This window comes from Salmo salar, chromosome 08 (genome assembly GCF_965601325.2).
Source record: "Salmo salar chromosome 08, fSalSal1, whole genome shotgun sequence".
NCBI classification, from domain to species: domain Eukaryota; kingdom Metazoa; phylum Chordata; class Actinopteri; order Salmoniformes; family Salmonidae; genus Salmo; species Salmo salar.
This window is the reverse complement of record NC_138298.1, coordinates 7,692,120-7,715,160: the sequence shown is the minus strand read 5'-3', so window position 1 is coordinate 7,715,160 and position 23,041 is coordinate 7,692,120. Positions and strand designations below refer to the sequence as shown.

Genomic DNA, 23,041 nt, shown 5'->3' with positions numbered 1-23,041 from the left:
CAATCCATATGTGAAAACAGAGCGTGGTTAAAAAAAGAATGTCATAGTGTTTGAAAATCACTGTCTTTAAAATGTTAACTTTAAATGTTTTTTTTACAAAATGTAGAAATACACCGTTTTCACATATGTAGACACTGGTATTGTGCTGGAGATAATGAAAATAACGCTGAAAAGTGGTGGAGCCGTACATTAGGTTATATGTTCATCTTTCAATGTGCATGGTCAAAGACAAGGGGCTGCATCCCAAATGACGCCCTATTCCCTTCATAGTGCACTACTTTTGACCTATGGACCCTGGTCAAAAGTAGGGCATTATATAGGGAATAGGGTGCCACTTGGGATGAAGACACGGTTGAAACTTCGGGTGAAATCGATATTTATGAAAATGTATCTATAACATACATACAGTAGCATGCAATAGCTATGGTCATGGACTTTTAGACCTCAGGTTAAGGGCCAAAGACAACAGATGAGGAAATTAACAATCCAGGTTACTGCGCATTAAATGTTAATTTGTGCGTGCGTTGTGTCTGTCGTTAATTGTAATGGGATTGTATTTTACTTCGAACTCCAGTTTTGGTAATTTTACTGAGGATGCTGACAGACTGACTGGCACCACTCAGGAAATGAATCTCCTCCTCCTTAGAAACGCTCAAGTCTTTTCCTCATCTTTTTGTGTGTGTGTGTTTGTGTGTGTGTGTGTGCGTGTGCGTGTGCGTGTGCGTGTGTGTGTGTGTGTGTGTGTGCGTGTGCGTGTGCGTGTGTGTTTGTGTTTGTGTGTGTGTGTGTGTGTGTGTGTGTGTGTGTGCGTGTGTGCGTGCGTGCGTGCGTGTGCGTGTGCGTGTGTGTGCATTAGGGGAAGCAGAAGAGGAGAAAGAAAGATAAAGGGGTTGAGAGTCAATCTGGTAAGTGGAGGAAAGAAAAAAGCAGAGACAGAAAGAGAGAGGGGGAGGGAGGGAGGTAAAGAGAGAGATGGAGAGAGATGGAGAGAGGGGGGAAAAGAGAGATGAGAGAAGGGGGTAAAGAGAGAGATGGAGAAAGGGGGAGGGAGAGAGTAAGGATGTTTACCATTTCACTACTTCAGCAGCGACACTGAGGTCTGTTATTTGGACCTTTTTGAAAGAAGCGAAGAATAGGATCAGGTTGCTTTTTTGGAACAAATAGCAGTGTTTTAGTATGTAGGGAAATCAACACATCTTGAGATTTGTCTTTTGTTTTGGGGGGGGTGTAGCTAAGTCACACGTACTGTACACACTCTGAAGAGGCATTCTGTGAATTGTTCGCTGTGACACGTTGAATTTATTGGGTGTTGCGGGTTGCCTCAACGCCAGGATGTGGACGTGTATCACAGACTTCTTCACCTACGAGACCACCAAGTCGGTGGTGGTGAAGAGCTGGACCATCGGGATCATCAACCGCGTCGTACAGCTCCTCATCATCACCTACTTCATCGGGTCAGTAGTATCCCTCTATCACTCACATTCTGGATCTCCCAGTGAAAGCAATTGGTTGAAAGACGTCTTTTCAACGTTTTTTCATTGGAGAAACAAGAAAAAGTCTCCGCACACTTCCAGTCAGACGCAAGTACTATCACCCTATGCTCATTCTGGATCTCCCGGTGAGAAAAATTGGTTGAAAGACGTCTTTTCAACGTCTTTTCATTGGAGAAACAGGAAAAAGTCTCCGCACACTTCCAGTCAGATGCACATTTCTCATTATAAAGGCTGTGCTTTAGGTATTTTCAACGTCTTTTCAAACAAATGTTTTTTTCAACATCTGCTTATGGAGCTGAATCTTATGAATCTATTGTTTGTTAATTAGAATCTCTTTCAGCCCAACGAAGGGCCAGTCTTTAAAGACTCATAGACCATTCATTATTACTCTATACGTGACAGAAAGAGAAGGGAAACTGTGGTTGAATGATTTTTCCCATTATGTTATCTCAACCCCTCTCTCTCCATCCCCCCCTCTCTCTTCTCTCTCCTTCTTCCTCTCCTGCACCTCTCTCAGGTGGGTGTTTGTGCATGAGAAGGCGTACCAGATCAGAGACACGGCTATAGAGTCGTCTGTCATGACCAAAGTCAAAGGCTTTGGACTGTACAACAACCGAGTCATGGACGTAGCTGAGTACGTCACCCCTTCTCAGGTAACACAAAAACACACGCAAACATCTGTACGCGTGCATGCGCACACACAGACACATGCACACATGCACGCACGTACTGTAGGTACCCAAGCATGCACACACACACACACACACACACACACACACACACACACCGACAAGCGACACATTCTATTGATTATGGTCTGAGATATTTGGATTCCTTATGTTAATGTTGGCAATTGGCATTGATAGATAGACTAAGGAGCCTTTGTATAGTTGTTGTATAGCCTCTGTCTCCTCTGCTTGCTCAGTCTTTGTTTATATCTGGGTTGTTGTAGGCGCTTCGTGGGTAGTGGATTTGTTAAAAGCCCTTTAAACATCGCTTAATACTTGACACAAAATGGATACCAAATATTGATACTGAGGTATGTGTGGATTATGACATCAGGTTTGATGTGCTGGTCAATGGAAATGGGAGTGTTTTTGATGCTGTGTGTGTGTGTGTGTGTGTGTGTGTGTGTGTGTGTGTGTGTGTGTGTGTGTGTGTGTGTGTGTGTGTGTGTGTGTGTGTGTGTGTGTGTGTGTGTGTGTGGTCTGACAGGGGGCCTCTGTGTTCTGCATCATCACTAAATTCATCACCACAGAGAACCAGGTGCAGGGATACTGTCCCGAAGTGAGACCACTTACTCTACCATTGGCCCTCTGTTGTTTCCCCCCCATATGTTTGTTCTCTCTCTCTCTCTCTCTCTCTCTCTCTCTCTCTCTCTCTGTGTTTTTGTCTGTCTGTCTGTCTGTCTGTCTGTCTGTCTGTCTGTCTGTCTGTCTGTCTGTCTGTCTGTCTGTCTGTCTGTCTGTCTGTCTGTCTGTCTGTCTGTCTGTCTGTCTGTCTGTCTGTCTGTCTGTCTGTCTGTCTGTCTCTTTCTCTGTCTGTCTCTTTCTCTCTCTGTCTGTCTCTTTGTGTCTGTCTGTCTTCCTCTGTCTCTGTCTCTGTATGTTACTCTAACACTGTATTATGTGTGATGCACAGAGTGAGATGAAATTCAAGTGTACGCACGACAACAACTGCACTAGGTTCCTCAACAAGCCTGGAGGAAATGGTGAGGTTCTCCACTTTTTCTGTATCAATTTGCTTCCCTTTCTTATTGTCTTTCCTTCAGAGGATTGAAGATGTTACAGAATTTGCCAAACAGTTGCTTCCAGAATAATGGTTTGGTCTTTGTCATTTATTGTCCCTATCTGTCCTTCTTTCTTTCTTTCTTTCTTTCTTTCTTTCTTTCTTTTCTTTCTTTCTTTCTTTCTTTCTTTCTTTCTTTCTTTCTTTCTTTCTTTCTTTCTTTCTCTGTCTCTCTCTCCCCTGCCTCTCTCTTTCTCTTTCCCCCTCTCTCTTTACCCTCCCTCTCTTCCTCAGGTCTTCCGACGGGCAGGTGTGTACATTTCAACGACACCCTCAACACCTGTGAGATCAGAGGCTGGTGCCCCGCGGAGATCGACTACATCAAGACGTGGGTAACCGTGTGCGTGCGTGCGTGCGTGCGTGCGTGCGTGCGTGCGTGTGTGTGTGTGTGTATTTGTATTTGCCAAGGCAGCAGCTACTCATCCTGGGGTCTGGCAAAATTAAGGCAGTTATACAATTTTAAAAACATTACAATACCTAGTGTGTGCCCTCAGGCCCATACTCCACTGCCACATATCTACAACGCAAAATTCATGTGTATGTGTGTGTATAGTGCATATGTTATCGTGTGTGCATGTGTCTGTGCTTATGTTTGTGTTACTTCACAGTCCCCGCTGTTCCATAAGGTATATTTTTACCTGCTTTTTAAATCTGATTCTACTGCTTGCATCAGTTACCTGATGTGGAATAGGCTTCCATGTAGTCATGGCTCTATGTAGTACTGTGTGCCTTCCATAATCTGTTCTGGACTTGGGGACTGTGAAGAGACCTCTGGTGGCATGTCTTATGGGGTATGCATGGGTGTCCGAGCTGTGTGTTAGTATTTTAAACAGACAGCTCGGTACATTCAGTTTGTCAAAAAACAAGTAAAAAACAAGTAATGAGGAAGTCAATCTCTCTTCCACTTTGAGCCATGAGAGATTGACATGCATGTCATTAATGTTAGCTCTCCGTGTACTTAAGGGCCAGCCGTGCTGCCCTGTTCTGAGCCAACTGCAATTTTCCCAAGTCCCTCTTTGTGGCACCTGACCACATGATTGAACAGTAGTCCAGGTGCGACAAAACCAGGGACTGTAGGACCTGCCTTGTTGATAGTGTTGTTAAAAAGGCAGAGCAGCGCTTTATTATTGACAGACTTCTCCCCATCTTAGCTACTGCTGTATCAATATGTTTTGACCATGACAGTTTACAATCCAGGGTTACTCAAACAGTTTAGTCACCTCAACTTGCTCAATTTTAGTTTTAGGATTTAGTGAATGATTTGTTCCAAATACAATACTTTTCGTTTGGAAATATTTAGGAGTAACTTATTCCTTGCTTCCCATTCCAAAACGAACTGCAGCCCTTTGTTAAGTGTTGCAGTCACTTCAGTCACTGTAGTAGCTGACATGTATAGTGTTGAGTCATCCACATACATAAACACACTGGCCTTACTCAAAGCCTGTGGCATGTCGTTAGTATTGATTGAAAAAAGCAAGGGGCCTAAACTGCTACCCTGGGGAATTCCTGATTCTACCTGGATTATGTTTTGGAGGCTTCCATTAAAGAACACCCTCTGTGTTCTGTTAGACAAGTAACTATATAGCCACATTATAGCAGGGGGTGTAAAGCCATAACATATACGTTTTTCCAGCAGCAGACTCTAATTGATAATGTCAAAAGCTGCACTGAAGTCTAACAAGACAGCCCCCACAATAATTGTATTATCAATTTCTCTCAACCAATCATCAGTAATTTGTGTAAGTGCCATGCTTGTTGAGTGTCCTTCTCTATATGCATGCTGAAAGTCTGTTATCAATTTGTTTACTGTGAAATAGCATTGTATCTGGTCAAACACAATTTTTTCCAGAAGTTTACTAAGTGTTGGTAGCAGGCTGATTGGTCAGCTATTTGAGCCAGTAAGGGGGTTTTTACTATTCTTGGGTAGGGAATGATTTTAGCTTCCCTCCAGGCCTGAGGGCACACGCTTTCTAGTAGGCTTAAATTGAAGATGTGGCAAATAGGAGTGGCAATATCGTCCGCTATAATCCTCAATCATTTTCCGTTCAGATTGTCAGACCCCGGTGGCTTGTCATTGTTGATAGACAACAATAATTTTTTCACGTCTTCCACACTGACTTTACGGAATTCAAAAGTACAAGTCTTGTCTTTCATAATTTGGTCAGATACACTTGGATGTGTAGTGTCAGCATTTGTTGCTGGCATGATTCAATGAATGATGGAGCTGAGTTGTTTTTTTCCCCCAAAATGTCATTTAAGGTGCTCCATCATTCTTTATATAATTTATCTTTGTTTCATAGTATAGTTTATTTTTATTTAGCTTAATCACATTATTTCTTCATTTGCAGTACGTTTGCCAGTCAGTTGGGCTGCCAGACTTATTTGCCATACCTTTTGCCTCCTCCCTCTCAAACATAACATTTTTCAATTCCTCATGTATCCAAGGGGATTTAACAGTTTTAAGCAATTTCATAAATGTGTCAAGTGCAGCGTCTGGTTGCTCCTCATTACACACCACAGACCAGCAAATATTATTTCCATCATCAACATATGAATCACTACAAAACGTATTGTATGACCTATTCTACACTGCTCAAAAAAATAAAGAGAACACTTAAACAACACAATGTAACTCCAAGTCAATCACACTTCTGTGAAATCAAACTGTCCACTTAGGAAGCAACACTGATTGACAATAATTTCACATGCTGTTGTGCAAATGGAATAGACAACAGGTGGAAATGATAGGCAATTAGCAAGACACCCCCAATAAAGGAGTGGTTCTGCAGGTGGGGACCACAGACCACTTCTCAGTTCCTATGCTTCCTGGCTGATGTTTTGGTCACTTTTGAATGCTGGCGGTGATTTCACTCTAGTGGTAGCATGAGACGGAGTCTACAACCCACACAAGTGGCTCAGGTAGTGCAGCTCATCCAGGATGGCACATCAATGCGAGCTGTGGCAAGAAGGTTTGCTGTGTCTGTCAGCATAGTGTCCAGAGCATTGAGGCGCTACCAGGAGACAGGCCAGTACATCAGGAGACGTGGAGGAGGCCGTAGGAGGGCAACAACCCAGCAGCAGGACCGCTACCTCCGCCTTTGTGCAAGGAGGAGCAGGAGAAGCACTGCCAGAGCCCTGCAAAATGACCTCCAGCAGGCCACAAATGTGCATGTGTCTGCTCAAACGGTCAGAAACAGACTCCATGAGGGTGGTATGAGGGCCTAACGTCCACAGGTGGGGGTTGTGCTTACAGCCCAACACCGTGCAGGACGTTTGGCATTTGCCAGAGAACACCAAGATTGGCAAATTCGCCACTGGCGCCCTGTGCTCTTCACAGATGAAAGCAGGTTTACACTGAGCACATGTGACAGACGTGACCGAGTCTGGAGACGCCGTGGAGAACGTTCTGCTGCCTGCAACATCCTCCAGCATGACCGGTTTGGCAGTGGGTCAGTCATGGTGTGGGGTGGCATTTCTTTGGGGGGCCGCACAGCCCTCCATGTGCTCGCCAGAGGTAGCCTGACTGCCATTAGGTACCGAGATGAGATCCTCAGACCCCTTGTGAGACCATATGCTGGCGCGGTTGGCCCTGGGTTCCTCCTAATGCAAGACAATGCTAGACCTCATGTGGCTGGAGTGTGTCAGCAGTTGCTGCAAGAGGAAGGCATTGATGCTATGGACTGGCCCGCCCATTCCCCAGACCTGAATCCAATTGAGCACATCTGGGACATCATGTCTCGCTCCATCCACCAACGCCACGTTGCACCACAGACTGTCCAGGAGTTGGCGGATGCTTTAGTCCAGGTCTGGGAGGAGATCCCTCAGGAGACCATCCGCCACCTCATCAGGATCATGCCCAGGCATTGTAGGGAGGTCATACAGGCACGTGGAGGCCACACACACTACTGAGCCTCATTTTGACTTGTTTTAAGGACATTACATCAAAGTTGGGTCAGCCTGTAGTGTGGTTATCCACTTTAATTTTGAGTGTGACTCCAAATACAGACCTCCATGGGTTGATAAATTGGATTTCTATTGATTATTTTTGTGTTATTTTGTTGTCAGCACATTCAACTATGTAAAGAAAAAGTATTTAATAAGATTATTTCTTTCATTCAGATCTAGGATGTGTTGTTTAAGTGTTCCCTGAATTGTTTTAAGCAGTATACATTATATTAGGCCCAGCTTTTAAACTTTGGTTTTCTCAGATATGGCTTTTATATTGTGATCACTACATCCTATGGATTTGTATACTGCTTTAAAGCAATTTCTGCAGCATTAGTAAAGATGTGATCAATTTCATTCCTGTGCTGTTTGTAAATACCATGGTGGGTTGACCGACAACTTGAACCAGGTTACTGGTTACAGTTTGACGTCTTTTTCTTGAGTGGGCAGCTTGATGAGAGTCAATATTTAAATCACCCAGAAAGTATACTTCTCTGTTGAGATCACATACATTATCAAGCATTTCACACATATTATCCAGATACTGACTGTTAGCACTTGGTGGTCTATAGCAGCTTCCCACAAGAATGGGCTTTAGGTGAGGCAGATGAACCTGTAGCCATATTACTTCAAGAGTATTTAACATTAGATCTAAGCTTTACAAGAATGTGGTTCTTTATATAAACCGCAACACCGCCCCCATTGGCATTTCTGTCTTTTCGGTAAACATTATAACCATGTATTGCTACCACTGTATCATCAAAGGTATTATCTAAGTGAGTTTCAGAGATAGTCAGAATATATATATTTTTATTATTTTTATTTCACCTTTATTTAACCAGGTAAGCCAGTTGAGAACAAGTTCTCATTTACAACTGCGACCTGGCCAAGATAAAGCAAAGCAGTGCGACACAAACAACAACACAGAGTTACACATGGAATAAACAAGCATACAGTCACTAACACAATAGAAATAAAAAGAAAGTCTATATACAGTGTGTGCAAATGGCGTGAGGAGGTAAGGCAATAAATAGACCATAGTAGCGAAGTAATTACAATTTAGCAAATGAACACTGGAGTGATAGATGAGCAGATGGTGATGTGCAAGTAGAAATACTGATGAGCAGAAAAGTAAATAAAAATAATATGGAGATGAGGTAGGTAGATTGGGTGGGCTATTTACAGATGGGCTATGTACAGCTGCAGCGATTGGTTAGCTGCTCAGATAGCTGATGTTTAAAGTTAGTGAGGGAAATATAGGTCTCCAGCTTCAGCAATTTTTGCAATTCGTTCCAGTCACTGGCAGCAGAGAACTGGAAGGAAAGGCAGCCAAGGAGGTGTTGGCTTTGGGGATGACCAGTGAAATATACCTGCTGGAGTGCATGTAACTGGTGGGTGTTGTTATCTTGACCAGTGAGCTGAGATAAGGCGGAGCTTTACCAAGCATAGACTCATAGATGACCTGGAGCCAGTGTGTCTGGCGATGAATGTAGCGAGGGCCAGCCGACTAGAGCATACAGGTCGCAGTGGTGGGTGGTATAAGGGGCTTTGGTGACAAAACGGATGGCACTGTGATAGACTGCATCCAGTTTGCTGAGTAGAGTATTGGAAGCTTTTTTGTAAACGACATCGCAGAAGTCAAGGAACGGTAGGATAGTCCGTTTTATGAGGGTATGTTTGGCGGCGTGAGTGAAGGAGGCTTTGTTGCAAAATAGAAAGCCGATTCCAGATTTAATTTTGGATTAGAGATGTTTAATATGAGTCTGGAAGGAGAGTTTACAGTCTAGCCAGACACCTAGGTAATTGTAGTTGTCCACATATTCTAAGTCAGAACCGTCCAGATTAGTGATGCTAGTCGGGCGGGCGGGTGTGGGCAGCGAACGGTTGAAAAGCACGCATTTGGTTTTACTAGCATTTAAGAGCAGTTGGAAGGAGTGTTGTATGGCATTGAAGCTCGTTTGGAGGTTAGTTAATACAGTTTCCAAAGAAGGGCCAGTTGTATACAGAATGGTGTCGTCTGCGTAGAGGTGGATCAGGCAATCACTCGCAGCAAGAGCGACATCGTTGATATATACAGAGAAAAGAGTCGACCTGAGAATTGAACCCTGTGGCACACCCATAGAGACTGCCAGAGGTCCGGACAACAGGTCCTCCGATTTGACACACTGAACTCTGTCTGAGAAGTAGTTGGTGAACCAGGCGAGGCAGTCATTTGAGAAACCAAGGCTGTTGAGTCTGCTGATAAGAATACGGTGATTGACAGAGTCGAAAGCCTTGGCCAAGTCGATGAAGACGGCTGCACAGTACTGTCTTTTATCGATGGCGGTTATGATATTGTTTAGGACCTTGAGCATGGCTGAGGTGCGCCCATGACCAGCTCAAAAACCGGATTGCACAGCGGAGAAGGTACGGTGGGATTCGAAATGGTCAGTGATCTGTTTATTAACTTGGCTTTCGAAGACTTTAGAAAGGCAGGGCAGGATGGTTATAGGTCTATAACAGTTTGGGTCTAGAGTGTCACCCCCTTTGAAGAGAGGGATGACTGCGGCAGCTTTCCAATCTTTAGGGATCTCGGATGATACGAAAGAGAGGTATATGAATGACATGAATGTCATCTGTTGCAAGCCAGTTATTGACTTCATGGACCTTGTTTCTCAGGCTGCATATGTTACTATGGGCTATTTTTAGCACTTTTCTGTGTTGCTTGATTGTTTTTAAAGCTTTACTGGGAAGCTTATCAGAAGTAGACTTGATAGTGCATGGTGAGCTGCAAAAGTGGTCTTCCTACTAGGGTACACCGCCTCAGTGCTAACAGTGTAACTCTTGTTCATAGGCTCATGATTACTGCATCCAATAGCTGTAGGGTTAACAAAGGTATTCAGGGCAATTAGCGGGACATAAATTAAGTTACTTACATTGTGTGTGCCAATGCCCCTATGATAATGTACATTTAATGCAGCATTATGACATCTCAATGGTACGGATTAGCTGAGCTGGTCTTGGGTCATTGATAAGTCATTGTTTCAATGCAGCCTTGAAATGCAGGAGCCAAGATGATTCGGATGGACTCCGTCATTCCTGTAGAGTATCTTCTGTTTCCAGAAGGTGTCAAAGTTATCTATAAAAGTGACTCAAGCAGAGCTACAATAATATTTTTGTCAGATGTGTAAGGCCAGTAGCCTGCTGAATCTTTCACACCCACGGCCCAACGATGGTACTGGTCCTGAAACGATTGGCTGTTTTTTTTTGTCTTTTAATGCTAAAATCAGTTCTTAAAATCCATTTTCAGATGTTCCGAGCTAGCCCTCCTGATGTCGTTTGACCCCACATGGATTACGACAGTGTCAGCGTCCCGGCATCTGTTGTAGAACAGTCGGAAGCAGCCTTGTGATGTCCTGTAGTCGTGCTCCTGGGCAGCACAGGGTTTTTGCCTTGGGAACCAAGATGTTTCATAGAGCTGCTTATGATGACAGCTGGCGATGTTAAATGGGCTTGTCTCTCACGCAGCCTCACAGTCTGATGAGGGTGGGAGCTCCGAGGATCTGATCCTGAGGTAGAAGTCACCGGTGAGGGAGACAGAACAGAGGATGAAGACACAGGTACCTCCAGATCCGATCTTGAGTGGGAAGCCCCCAAGGAAGAAGGCGCTGGAACCTCTGGATCCAGGGTGGCAAAGCTGTTTCTGGTCTGTGTCAGGTCCGAGCTCAACATCTCCAAGAAGACCCCTGTTGCCAGAGGACGCGGTCTTCGACTTCCATGTCGGGTGACGTATCTCCATGGCTGGTTGGTTGGGTCGAGAACAGCTCTGTTCTCCAGGGAAGGGGAGACACCTTCGGGGATGGAACCCTGCTGAGCACCGGCCAGTCGGCTGTGGAGAGCCGACACGGCGGCGACACTTCCAATTCAAATTTATTGGTCACATAAATGTGATTAGCAGATGTTATTGCAGTTGAAGCGAAACGCTTGTGCTTCTAGCTCCAACAGTGCAGTAATATCTTACAAGTAATATCTAACAAATTACACAACATATACCCAATACACACAAATCTAAGTAGGAATGAATTAAGACTATATACATATGGATGAGCGATGTCAGAGCGGAACGGACTAAGATACAGTAGAATAGTATAGTATAGTTTTGAAGCAGTTTTTCCTTGCTGAGTGGCCTTTCACAATATGTCGATATATGACTCTTTTTACTGTGGATATAGATACTTTTGTACCGGTTTCCGGTTTCCTCCAGCATCTTCACAAGGTCCTTTGCTGTTGTTCTGAGATTGATTTGCACTTTTCGCACCAAAGTACGTTCATCTCTAGGAGACAGAACACGTCTCATTCCTGAGAGGTATGACGGCTGCGTGGTCCCATGGTGTTTATACTTGCGTATTATTGTTTGTACAGATGAACGTGGTACCTTCAGGCGTTTGGTAATTGCTCCCAAGGATGAACCAGATTTGTGGAGGTCTACAATTTTTGTTCTGAGGTCTTGGCTGATTTCTTTGGATTTTCCCATGATGTCAAGCAAAGAGGCACTGAGTTTGAAGGTAGGCCTTGAAATACATCCACAGGTACACCTCCAATTGACTCAAATGACATCAATTAGCCTATCAGAAGCTTCTAAAGCCATGACATCATTTTCTGGATTTTTCCAAGCTGTTTAAAGGCACAGTCAACTTAGTGTATGTAAACTTCTGACACACTGGAATTGTGATACAGTGAATTATAAGTGAAATATTCTGTCTGTAAACAATTGTTGGAAAAATGACTTGTGTCACGCACAAAGTAGATGTCCTAACCGACTTGCCAAAACTATAGTTTGTTAACACAACATTTGTGGAGTGGTTGAAAAATGAGTTTGAATGACTCCAACGTAAGTGTTTGTAAACTTCTGACTTCAACTGTACACACGAGATGAGTAATGCCAGATATGTAAACATTATTAAAGTGTCGTGTCTTTGGCTATGCCGGATTAAGTGATATGACATGCTATTCTATAAAATCCTTTCTCTGTAATTAATATTACCTGATTAAGCTAATCATGTAAATGTAATTAACTAGAAAGTCGGGGCACCACGGAAGAACGTTTATAGAGCTGTTATCTTCCGAATAAACTCTTAAAATACTTAGTAATATTTTACATCGATAGCCGTCATCTTAATCATCTTATTTTCAGTCTAATAATGAAAGTTGTAAATTCTTGGTTATCTTCACGAACCCTGGCTAACAAGTTGAATCAGCAATACAAAATTGGGTTTAATTATTTATTTACTAAGTACCTAAACTAATCACACAGAATTACATATACACAGAACACAAATGATGTCATACAGAAAACGTCCCTGGTGGACGGAGCTGACATTAATTACACAAAGAAAGGGGGTTGGCTTAAATGAAAGAGTGGGAAGACTTAGGAACAAAGAAACAGCAGCTATGCTATCGTAAATACATTATCTTATGCATTCTAAATTATCGCCCATTTGGAAAAGGAAAATGCAATAAATATTTACTCTGAGCTGCGCTTCGGTAGATTGGTCGTAGATGCTGGCCAGGTTGGCCAACAGATCTTCCTGTCCTCGGAAGAATGTCAATGGTGGTAAAGTGGATACATGGTGGTATCTTCGTCTGTGGTTGTTAGACTGGATCCGTCGTCCGTCCTTTCCTAGCCCACGTCTACAGCGGCCGCTGCTAACTCAATGGCTAGGAAGTATCACTTCTGTAGTGAATAAGCTCAAAGTTCATACCATTCGCCACCAAAGCTCACGCCGAGGTTGGCTTAGTTCTGTACTTGACATGTGTGTCCTTATAACGCAGAGGTTGCAGACCTCACGTAGTGGAACATGTGGTTATCTTTTCGTCAAAGGCTTATATAGTGGAGAGGGGGAAGGATGTGTTTCATCGTTTATAACCCCTGTCTCTTCACAGGGGCGGGCCACTGATCAAGCACGGCACTTTCCTTATGAAAACCCAATTCTCTCATTTGGAAGCTAAAATTACATTTAATCTCCTAACAAACAATTTCAATATCAAACATTTCAATTGCATAACAATTCCATGTGACTCTGATAACTAGAGGGTGTATACTTTCCCAGGTACAGTTTATGTCGTCCTGTCATCAGTCATAATGTCTCAGATGACAACCGAACTGACATCCATACTCATTACGTTCCAAAGCATATTTCCAACTGGTTTTATTACCAAAATATGGTTCCTTTTCCCCATTTGTTTGATGTTCCCAGACTCTCTATATTTAACACAGGCTATTCAACAGTCCTTCAGTAGGGTCAGAAAGAGAGGGGAAGGGAGAAAGGTATTTATGGGGGGGTCATAAACCTTACCCACAGGCCAACGTCATGACAAAAGTGACTTGTGTTCCATTCCACCAGAACAGAGCGGCGTCCGGCTACTGGGGTGGAAGAAAAATAAAAAGTACGCGGGCGTGAATTCCCCAGTAGCTTGTGTAGGTGTGCTACTTGCTTGCTAAGAGTAGCCACTTCGCTCCTGTAGTCCTCCGCAAGCAAGCAGTTGCTGCATTGAAAGTCAGCATGGTCCACGTTGTCCTGGAACAAAGCAAAGTAAACACAGCTCCTGCAGCACTGGAAACGTTCAATAGTGACCTCAATTTGAGACCGCCGAACCAGCTAGTCTAGCTGGGCTTCCATGTCTCTCCCCCTCTGCGGAATCCTGAAGGATCCCGGGACAGACAGCAGCGCTCAGAGCAACTAAGCCCAACAGAGCCGCAGGATCCAAAATCAAATATAAGTATATAAAAACACTGACAGCTTTACAAAAACAATAAACCGAGGTCTCTCGTTCAGCTTTCGGCGTTCAACAACAAACATATGTCGCGCTCAGATGTGTATGTTGATGAACATGGTTTTCTTTCTGACCTTCCCTCAGGCATCCTATGATGGAGGTGGAGAACTTTACCATCTTCATCAAGAACAGCATCCGTTTCCCCCTCTTCAACTTCACCAAGTGAGGATGATGATGATTGATTATGATGATGATTATGATGATGTTGATGTTGATAATGATGTTGACCATGATGATAAAGATAATCATGTTACAACTCTAAATGGTCCCCTGTCTCTCCTGTGTTTATATGTGTGTGTGTGTGTGCGCATCTCAGGGGTAACTTCCTGCCCACCATCACCCCTCAGTACATCAAGGCGTGTAACTTTGACCATGAGAACAACACCTACTGTCCCATCTTCAGGGTGGGGGACGTCATCCGCTATGCACACCAGAACTTCACCACGCTGGCACAGAAGGTATGGTGGTTCACTCCCAGGTATATATCCATACTAGTATATTAACTTGGCATACAGTGCATTCAGAAAGTATTCAGACCCCTTCACTTTTTCCACATGTTGTTATGTTACAGCCTTATTCTAAAATTGATAAAATTGTTATTTTCCCTCATCAATCTACACACAATGCCCCATAATGACAAAGGAAAAACAGGCTTTTGGATTCTTTTGGCATTTTTTTTATATATAAAAAAACTGAAATATCACATTTACATAAGTATTCAGACCCTTTACTCAGTTCTTTGTTGAAGCACATTTGGCAGTGATTACAGCCTCAAGTCTTCTTGGGTATGATGCTACAAGCTTGGTACACCTGTATTTGGGGAGTTTCTCCCATTCTTCTCTGCAGATCCTCTCAAGCTCTGTCAGGTTGGATGAGAAACGTCGCTGCACAGCTACTTTTAGGTCTCTCCAGAGATGTTCGATTGGGTTCAAGTCTGGGCAACTTAAGGGCATTTAGAGACTTGCCCTGAAGCCACTTCTAAGTTGTCTTGGCTGTTTGCTTAGGATCATTGTCCAGTCTGAGGTCCTGAGCAGTCTGGAGCAGGTTTTCATCAAGGATCTCTGTATTTTGCTTCATTCATCTCCCAGTCCCTGCCGCTGAAAAACATCCCCACAGCCTCCACCATGCTTTACCGTAGGGATGGTGCCCGGCCAAAGAGTTCAATCTTGGTTTCATCAGACCAGAGAATCTTGTCCTTTTAAGGGCCTCTTGGAAATCTCTAAATGGGCTGTCATATGCCTTTTACTGAGGAGAGGCTTCCATCTGTCCACTCTACCATAAAGGCCTGATTGGTGGAGTGCTGCAGAGATCGTTATCCTTATGGAAGGTTCTCCCATCTCCACAGAGGAACTCTGGTGCTCTGTCAGAGTGACCATCGGGTTCTTTGTCACCTCCCTGACCAAGGCCCTTCTCCCACAATTGCTCAGTTTGACCCAGGTGTCCAGCTATAGGAAGAGTCTTGGTGGTTGCAAACTTCTTCCTTTTAAGAATGATGGAGGCCACTGTGTTCTTGGGGAACTTCGATGCTGAAGAAACGTTTTGGAACCCTTCCTTAGATCTGTACCTCGACACAATCCTGTCTCGGAGATCTACTGACAATCCTTTGACCTCATTGCTTGGTTTTTGCTCTGACATGCACTGTCAACTGTGAGGCCTTATATAGACAGGTGTGTGCCTTTCCAAATCATGTCCAATCAATTGAATTTACCACAGGTGGACTCCAATCAAGTTGTAGAAACAGCTCAAGGATGATCAATGGAAACAGGATGCACCTGAGCTCATTTTCAAGTTTCATAGCAAAGGGTCTGAATACTTATGTAATTAAGTTATTTCTGTTTAAAAAATATATATACATTTGCAAACATTTCTAAAAAAAACGTTTTTGCTTTGTCATTATGGTTATTGTGTGTAGATTGATGAGGGGGGAAAAAAGGATTTTATCAATTTTAGAATAAGGCTGTAATGTAACAAAATGTGTAATGAAGGAAGGGGTCTGAATACCTTCTGAATGCGATGTGTTACTATCACTGAATGTTGGTGGCACCTTAATTGGGGCGAACAGGTTCTTATTCATGACTGGAGTGGAATCAGTGGAATGGTAACAAATTCATCAAACACGTGGTTTCCAGGTGTTTGATGCCATTTCAGTTGCTCCGTTCCAGCCATTATTAGCAGCCTCCTGTGATTTCTATCCACAGTTATTTCCATCGATACTAGTCTTTTTATATACTCACATATTATGCTCTCTTTCTCTCTTTTTCCTACCCGTCGGCTGTATTCACTCCTTCCCCTTTAGGCTACATTCAAATGCTGTCTTTTTCCCAGAGAGAGATTTTCTAAATGTATGTCAACCCCTTCCTACAGGGAGGGGTGATAGGTATAAAGATTGGCTGGATGTGTGACCTGGACAAGTCAGAGGATGAGTGTAACCCCTCCTACTCCTTCACCCGGCTGGACGCCATGTCGGAGAAGAACAGCGTCTCCCCTGGGTACAACTTCAGGTAGCCATGACCTCTGACCTCTAACCTTTAGAGTGTGAGCCCCATAGAGATACATAGAGATATCTAGATGTATATAACCAGTTTTTGCATGGACATTGCCATTGAGGGCTTACACCATTTTAAAGTAGTCAAATTGGTGGGGATTCCTATGGGTTGGGAGCGATCAGTCAATGATCCGAGCATTGTCTTCTTCTTCAAATTGGGTTGCCTATGAGTGGTAAATGTCTTTAAGCTAGATCAGTGATTTTACCACGGCACAGCGTGATGGAAGAAAAAATTAGGTCTGACACCTAAAATGTCCCTATTAATTGATTTAGTGTAAATTAACTCAGTCTCATCTGATCCAAACTGCAAGTCATCTACTTCTGTGACAAAAATTTGAATAGATTAAATCGGGTTTATTTGATACATTTTTCTGATACCCCTTAATGAGCACCCCACGAAAAATGTGCTGGAAGGATTTTTTTTAGCTCTGATAAAATAGGTCATTCATTTTTAACGGGTTGGGTTAAAGACATTGGTTTTCTGCATTGTAAAGGTGCAACCAGGAACACAACACCACGCTCCGTATTTTTCTGTGGCAGAGGCTGTGGTACAGGTAAGCCTAATCAGACGTGCATGTGCTAATGGTTCTCAGTCACAGGCAAAGTAAAATTATAAAAATGACCTTGCTCATGATGCGTGACCTTCAAATGATACAAAGGTAACAACAGCCTGAGCACACGGGACTTGAAACAATGTGCCATTCAATGTATTATCTGAGCGGCACTGGTGCTCCCAAGACAAAATTCCATGTGCATTTCACAGGTCACGTGTATAAGTGAGTGTTCAAAAAATTATCGAGATTAGGAAAAGTTTCGCAGCACACCAGTTGATAACCACTGAGGTAGATCACCACCTAGTGGCTACAACAACTGAATGACACACAATATTTGGCTCAGGATTCAGGGAGGAGGTAAGGGCACTCGGAGTGTGTTGTGAGGAAAACAACCTCTCACTCAACTTCAACAAAACAAAGGAGATGATCGTGGACTTCAGGAAACAGCAGAGGGAGCACCCCCCTATCCACATCGACGGGACAGTAGTGTAGAAGGTGGAAAGTTTTAAGTTCCTCGGCGTACACATCACGGACAAACTGAAATGGTCCACGCACACAGACAGAGTGGTGAAGAAGAGGCTGAAGAAATGTGGCTTGTCACCTAAAACCCTCACAAACTTTTACAGATGCACATTAAAAGCATCCTGTCGGGCTGTATCACTGCCTGGTATGGCAACTGCACCGCCATCAACCTCTCCAGAGGGTTGTGCGGTCTGCACAACGCATCACAGGGGGCAAACTACCTGCCCTCCAGGACACCTACAGCACCCAATGTCATAGGAAGGCCAAAAAGATTATCAAGGACAACAACCACCCGAGCCACTGCCTGTACACCCCGCTACCATCCATGAGACGAGGTCAGTACAGGTGCATCAAAGCTGGGGCCGAGATACTGAAAAACAGCTTCTATCTCAAGGCCATCAGATTGTTAAACAGCCATCACTAACACAAAGAGGCTACTGCCAACATACAGACTCAAATCATTAGCCCCTTTAATAAATGGATCGCTAGTCACTTTAAAAAATGCCACTTTAATAATGTTTACATATCTTACATTACTCATCTCATATGTACAGTATATACTTATTTTATACCATCTATTGCATCTTGTCAATGTCGCTTGGCCATCGCTCATCCATATATTTATATGTACATATTCTTATTCCATCCCTTGCCAGTTGCCATACCAGGCGGGGATGCAACCGGTCAGGATGCTCTCGATGGTGCAGCTGTAGAACTTTTTGAGGATTTCGGGACCCATGCCAAATCTTTTCTGTCTCCTGAGGGGGAAAAGGTTTTGTCGTGCCCTCTTCACGACTGTCTTGGTGTGTTTGGGTCATGATAGATCGTTGGTGATGTGGACACCAAGGAACTTGAAACTCTCGACCCGCTCCACTACAGCACCATTGATGTTAATGAGGGCCTGTTCAGCCCGCCTTTTCCTGTAGTCCACGATCAGCTCCTTTGTCTTGCTCACATTGAGGGAGAGGTTATTGTCCTGGAACCACACTGCCAGTTCTCTGACCTCCTCCCTATAGGCTGTCTCATCGTTGTTGGTGATCAGGCCTACCACTGTTGTGTCGTCAGCAAACTTAATGATGGTGTTGGAGTCGTGTTTGGCCACGCAGTCGTGGGTGAACAGGGAGTACAGGAGGGGAGTACACACCCCTGAGGGGCCCCAGTGTTGAGGATCAGTGTGGAATACGTGTTGTTGCCTACCCAGGATCCAGTTGCAGAGGGAGGTATTTAGTCCCAGGATCCTTAGCTTAGTGATGAGCTTTGTGGGCACTATGGTCTTGAACGCTGAGCTGTACTCAATGAACACCATTCTCACGTAGGTGTTCCTTTTGTCCAGGTGGGAAAGGCCAGTGTTGAGTGCGATTGAGATTGCGTCATCCGTGGATCTGTTGGGGTGGTATGCAAACTGGAGTGGGTCTAGGGTATCCAGGAGGATGCTGTTGATGTGAGCCATGACCTTTCAAACGCACTTCATGGCTACCGGTGTGAGTGCTACTAATCATTTAGGCAGGTTACTTTCGCTTCCTTGGGCACAGGGACTATGGTGGTCTGTTTGAAACATGTAGGTATTACAGACTCAGTCAGGGAGAGGTTGAAAATGTCTGTGAAGATACTTGCCAATTGGTCCGCGAATGCTTTGAGTACACATCCTGGTAATCCATCTGGCCCTGCGGCTTTGTGAATGTTGACCTGTGGAAAGGTCTTGCTTACATCGGCTAACGAGAGCGTTATTACACGGTCATCCAGAACAGCCGGTGCTCTCGTGCATGCTTCAGTGTTGTTTGCCTTGAAGAGTGCATAAAAGGTATATAGCTCGTCTGGTAGGCTCGCTTCACTGGGCAGCTCGCATCTGGGTTTCCCTTTGTAGTCCATAATAGTTTTCAAGCCCTGCCACATCCGACGAGCGTCTAAGCCGGTGTAATAGGATTCAATCTTAAACCTGTATTGACGCTTTGTTTGACTGATGGTTCATCTGAGGGCATAGCAGGATTTCATATAGGCATCCGGATTAGTGTCCCGCTCCTTGAAAGCGGCAGCTCTAGCCTTTAGCTCGATGCGGATGTTGCCTGTAATCCATGACTTCTGGTTGGGATATGTACGTACGGTCACTGTGGGAATGCACTTGTTGATGAAGCTGATGACTGAGGTGGTATACACCTCAATATCATTCGATGAATCCCGGAACATATTCCAGTCTGTGCTAGCAAAACAGTCCTGTAGCGTAGCATCCGCATCATCTGACCACTTCCATATTAAGCGAGTCACTGGTACTTCCTGTTTAAGTTTTAGCTTGTAAGCAGGAATCAGGAGGATAGAATTATGGTTGGATTTGCCAAATGGAGGGCGGGGGAGAGGTTTGTATGCATCTCTGTGTGTGGAGTAAAGGTGATCTAGAGTTTTTTCCCCTCTGGTTGCACATGTGACATGTTGGTAAGAATTTGGTAAAACTGATTTAAGTTTGCCTGCATTAAAGTCACCAGCCACTAAGAGCCCCGCTTCTGGGAGAGGATTTTCTTGTTTGCTAATGGTTTTATAGAGTTGGTTGAGTGCACTCTTAGTGCCAGCATCGGTCTGTGGTGGTAAATAGACGGCTACAAATAATATAGATGAGAACTCTCTTGGGAGATAGTGTGGTCTACAGCTTATCATACCTCAAGACTTCTTTCATATTTGACATTGCGCACCAGCTGTTATTGACAAAAAGACACACACCCCCACCCCTTGTCTTACCAGACGTAGCTTCTCTGTTCTGCCGGTGCATTGAAAATCCCTTCAGATCTATATTGTCTGTGTCGTCGTTTAGCCAAACATAGGATATTACAGGTCTTAATATCTCGTTGGTAGGAAAGTCGTAATCGTAGGTCATCCATTTTATTTTCCAATGAATGCATGTTAGCAAGTAGAATTGATGGTAATGGGAGTTTACTCGCTCGCTTATGGATTCTCAAAAGGCAGCTTGATCTGCGTCCTCTTTTCCTACGTCTTTTCTTCACGCAAATGACATGGACCTGGGCCTGTCCCCGGGAGAGCAGTATATCTTTCTCGTTGGACTCGTTAAAGGAAAAAGCTTCTTCCAGTCCGTGGTGAGTAATCCCAGTTCTGATGTCCAAAAGTTATTTTCAGTCATAAGAGACAGTAGCACCAACATTATGCACAAAATAAGTAAAAAAATAAGTTACGAACAACGCAAAAAAAACTAACAAAATAGCACAATTGATTACGGGCATGTAAAACGTCAGCCATCCTCTTCAGCGCAATTTTCCAAAATCGAAAGACAATTATGTACTTTTTACTCCATACATTTTCCCTGACAACCAAAAGTACTCGTTGCATTTGGAATGCTTAGCAGGACAGAAAAATGGTCTAATTCAGATACTTATCAATAGAACATCCCTGGTCATCCCTACTGCCTCTGATCTGGCGGACTCACTAAATACATGCTTCGTTTGTAAATATGGACTCGGGGTAGGATTAGCTGTCAACCCATGTGCATTGCCCATGTCCTTACTCTCTGTCCATGTTGTGCTGATAGGTATGCTAAGTACTACAAGATGGACAACGGGACAGATTACCGTACTCTGCTCAAGGCCTATGCCATCAGGTTTGATGTGCTTGTCAATGGAAATGTGAGTGATTTTAATGGAAGTGTGTGTGTGTGTGTGTGTGTGTGTGTGTGTGTGTGTGTGTGTGTGTGTGTGTGTGTGTGTGTGTGTGTGTGTGTGTGTGTGTGTGTGTCTCTAATTGCCTATGTGGGTCCATGACTGTTCTACATGTATGTGTTATTAGATGGGGGGGTCATGTATGTGTGTGTGTATGTGTGTGTGTGTGTGTGTGTGTGTGTGTGTGTGTGTGTGTGTGTGTGTGTGTGTGTGTGTGTGTGTGTGTGTGTGTGTGTGTGTGTGTGTGTGTGTGTGTGTGTGTGTGTGTGTATGTTCACTTCTGTAAAATACTTAACCCCTTAAAAGAAAAAAGTACTTAACTTGTTTCTTACAGGCAGGGAAGTTTAACATGATCCCAACTCTGATCAACATGGTAGCTGCTTTTACGTCAGTTGGAGTGGTGAGCCCTTCTTTTCAGTTGCTACTTTCTATCCACACCGTCTCTAGGCTAGTTTTGAATTAAAACATATCTGTTCCACCTTCAGTCTCTTAACTTTGTAATAATATTATCCACACAGTCTCTATTGGCTAGTTTGAAAATGTCTCGCCAACTGAATTTATTTCCGGGGAAAATGAAGTTATTCTTATTTTCTACTCTCTTCTCCTTTCTTCTCATCTTCTCTCCTCATTTCTTCAATTTCTTTCTATTCTATTTTAAAACCTTGTTTTCTTTCTCTGCCTTGGATTGGTTGCAGGGCACCGTGCTTTGTGACATCATACTCTTGAACTTTCTGAAGGGAGCAGAGCAATACAAGGCCAAGAAGTTTGAGGAGGTAAAATTATAGGCAAGACACCAACCCTGCTTACTGTGATATAGATATTTCTCTTAATAACAAGTGTCAGCCTTTGCAAGCCTGGGGCCCCATCTCAGAGTAGGAGTGCTGATCTAGGATCAGCTCACCCCTATCCCATGACCTTATTCATTGTAATCTAAAAGGCAAAACTGATATTAAATCAGTAAGCCTACTCTGAGAAGTTGATACATACGGCCCAGAGGAATAGTTGAAACTAAGGGGCAAATTCTAACGTCCACTTAAATCATGCATTGATAGCAACTGGAGACTAAGTGAAAATGTGCACCTGATGTTCTTCAAGTGTATACAATTCAATAAAGTAATTTCCTCTCTCTCCCCCAATCTACCATTACTCCATTAGGTATCAGACACGCAGATCGAGAACTCCTTATCCAGCAATGGGCTGTATCGGAGTAGGGAGTTCATTGGAGTAGAGAAGCAGTCAAACGACTCAGGGGCCTTTTCCATTGGGCAATACGGCTAACGGACAGCCAATGGAATGGAAAGGGGTGGGTGGTGGCAATTTGGGATGTTTGGCTGCAAATGTAGGTTTAGGGTGATATTGCCCATAGACCCTAATCTTGGATCAGTTTAACATTTTCCCCACAAATGGTTATGGTAAGGATTGGGGAAGGGGAAGCAGATCCTGGATCTGTATCTAGGGTAGACTTCACCCCAGACAGAGAATGCATATATGTATAGCATTGTAATATCCCTAATATTTCACATGAACCTGTAATTTACCTGTAATATTTTCATAGTGGAGGTTGTATGTGTAATCCTTAACTTTGCATGTGACCCACCATGGACTATTGTATTTGAGCTCCTATTAAAGGCTACCCACAACTTAAATAAAATGATGTCACTTCAATTTGATTCTGGTTTGATTCTGCCAGAGACTCAAATCCTGCTCGAAACAGACAAACAAAAA

The 23,041-nt window shown here is 43.7% G+C and overlaps 1 protein-coding gene across 1 annotated transcript; it reads left to right on the top strand.

The window, feature by feature from the left end:
- The first annotated feature begins 1,028 nt into the window (after positions 1–1,028).
- LOC106609920 (P2X purinoceptor 3) lies at positions 1,029–22,959 on the top strand. The gene is made up of 12 exons (XM_045723223.2): positions 1,029–1,454; positions 2,011–2,146; positions 2,709–2,780; positions 3,135–3,204; positions 3,516–3,609; positions 14,124–14,201; positions 14,356–14,497; positions 16,404–16,540; positions 21,190–21,283; positions 21,651–21,716; positions 22,012–22,089; positions 22,472–22,959. The coding sequence occupies exons 1-12, from the start codon at positions 1,333–1,335 to the stop codon at positions 22,592–22,594; spliced, it is 1,212 nt and encodes a 403-aa protein (XP_045579179.1). The 5' UTR covers positions 1,029–1,332; the 3' UTR covers positions 22,595–22,959.
- Positions 22,960–23,041: the final 82 nt, after the last annotated feature.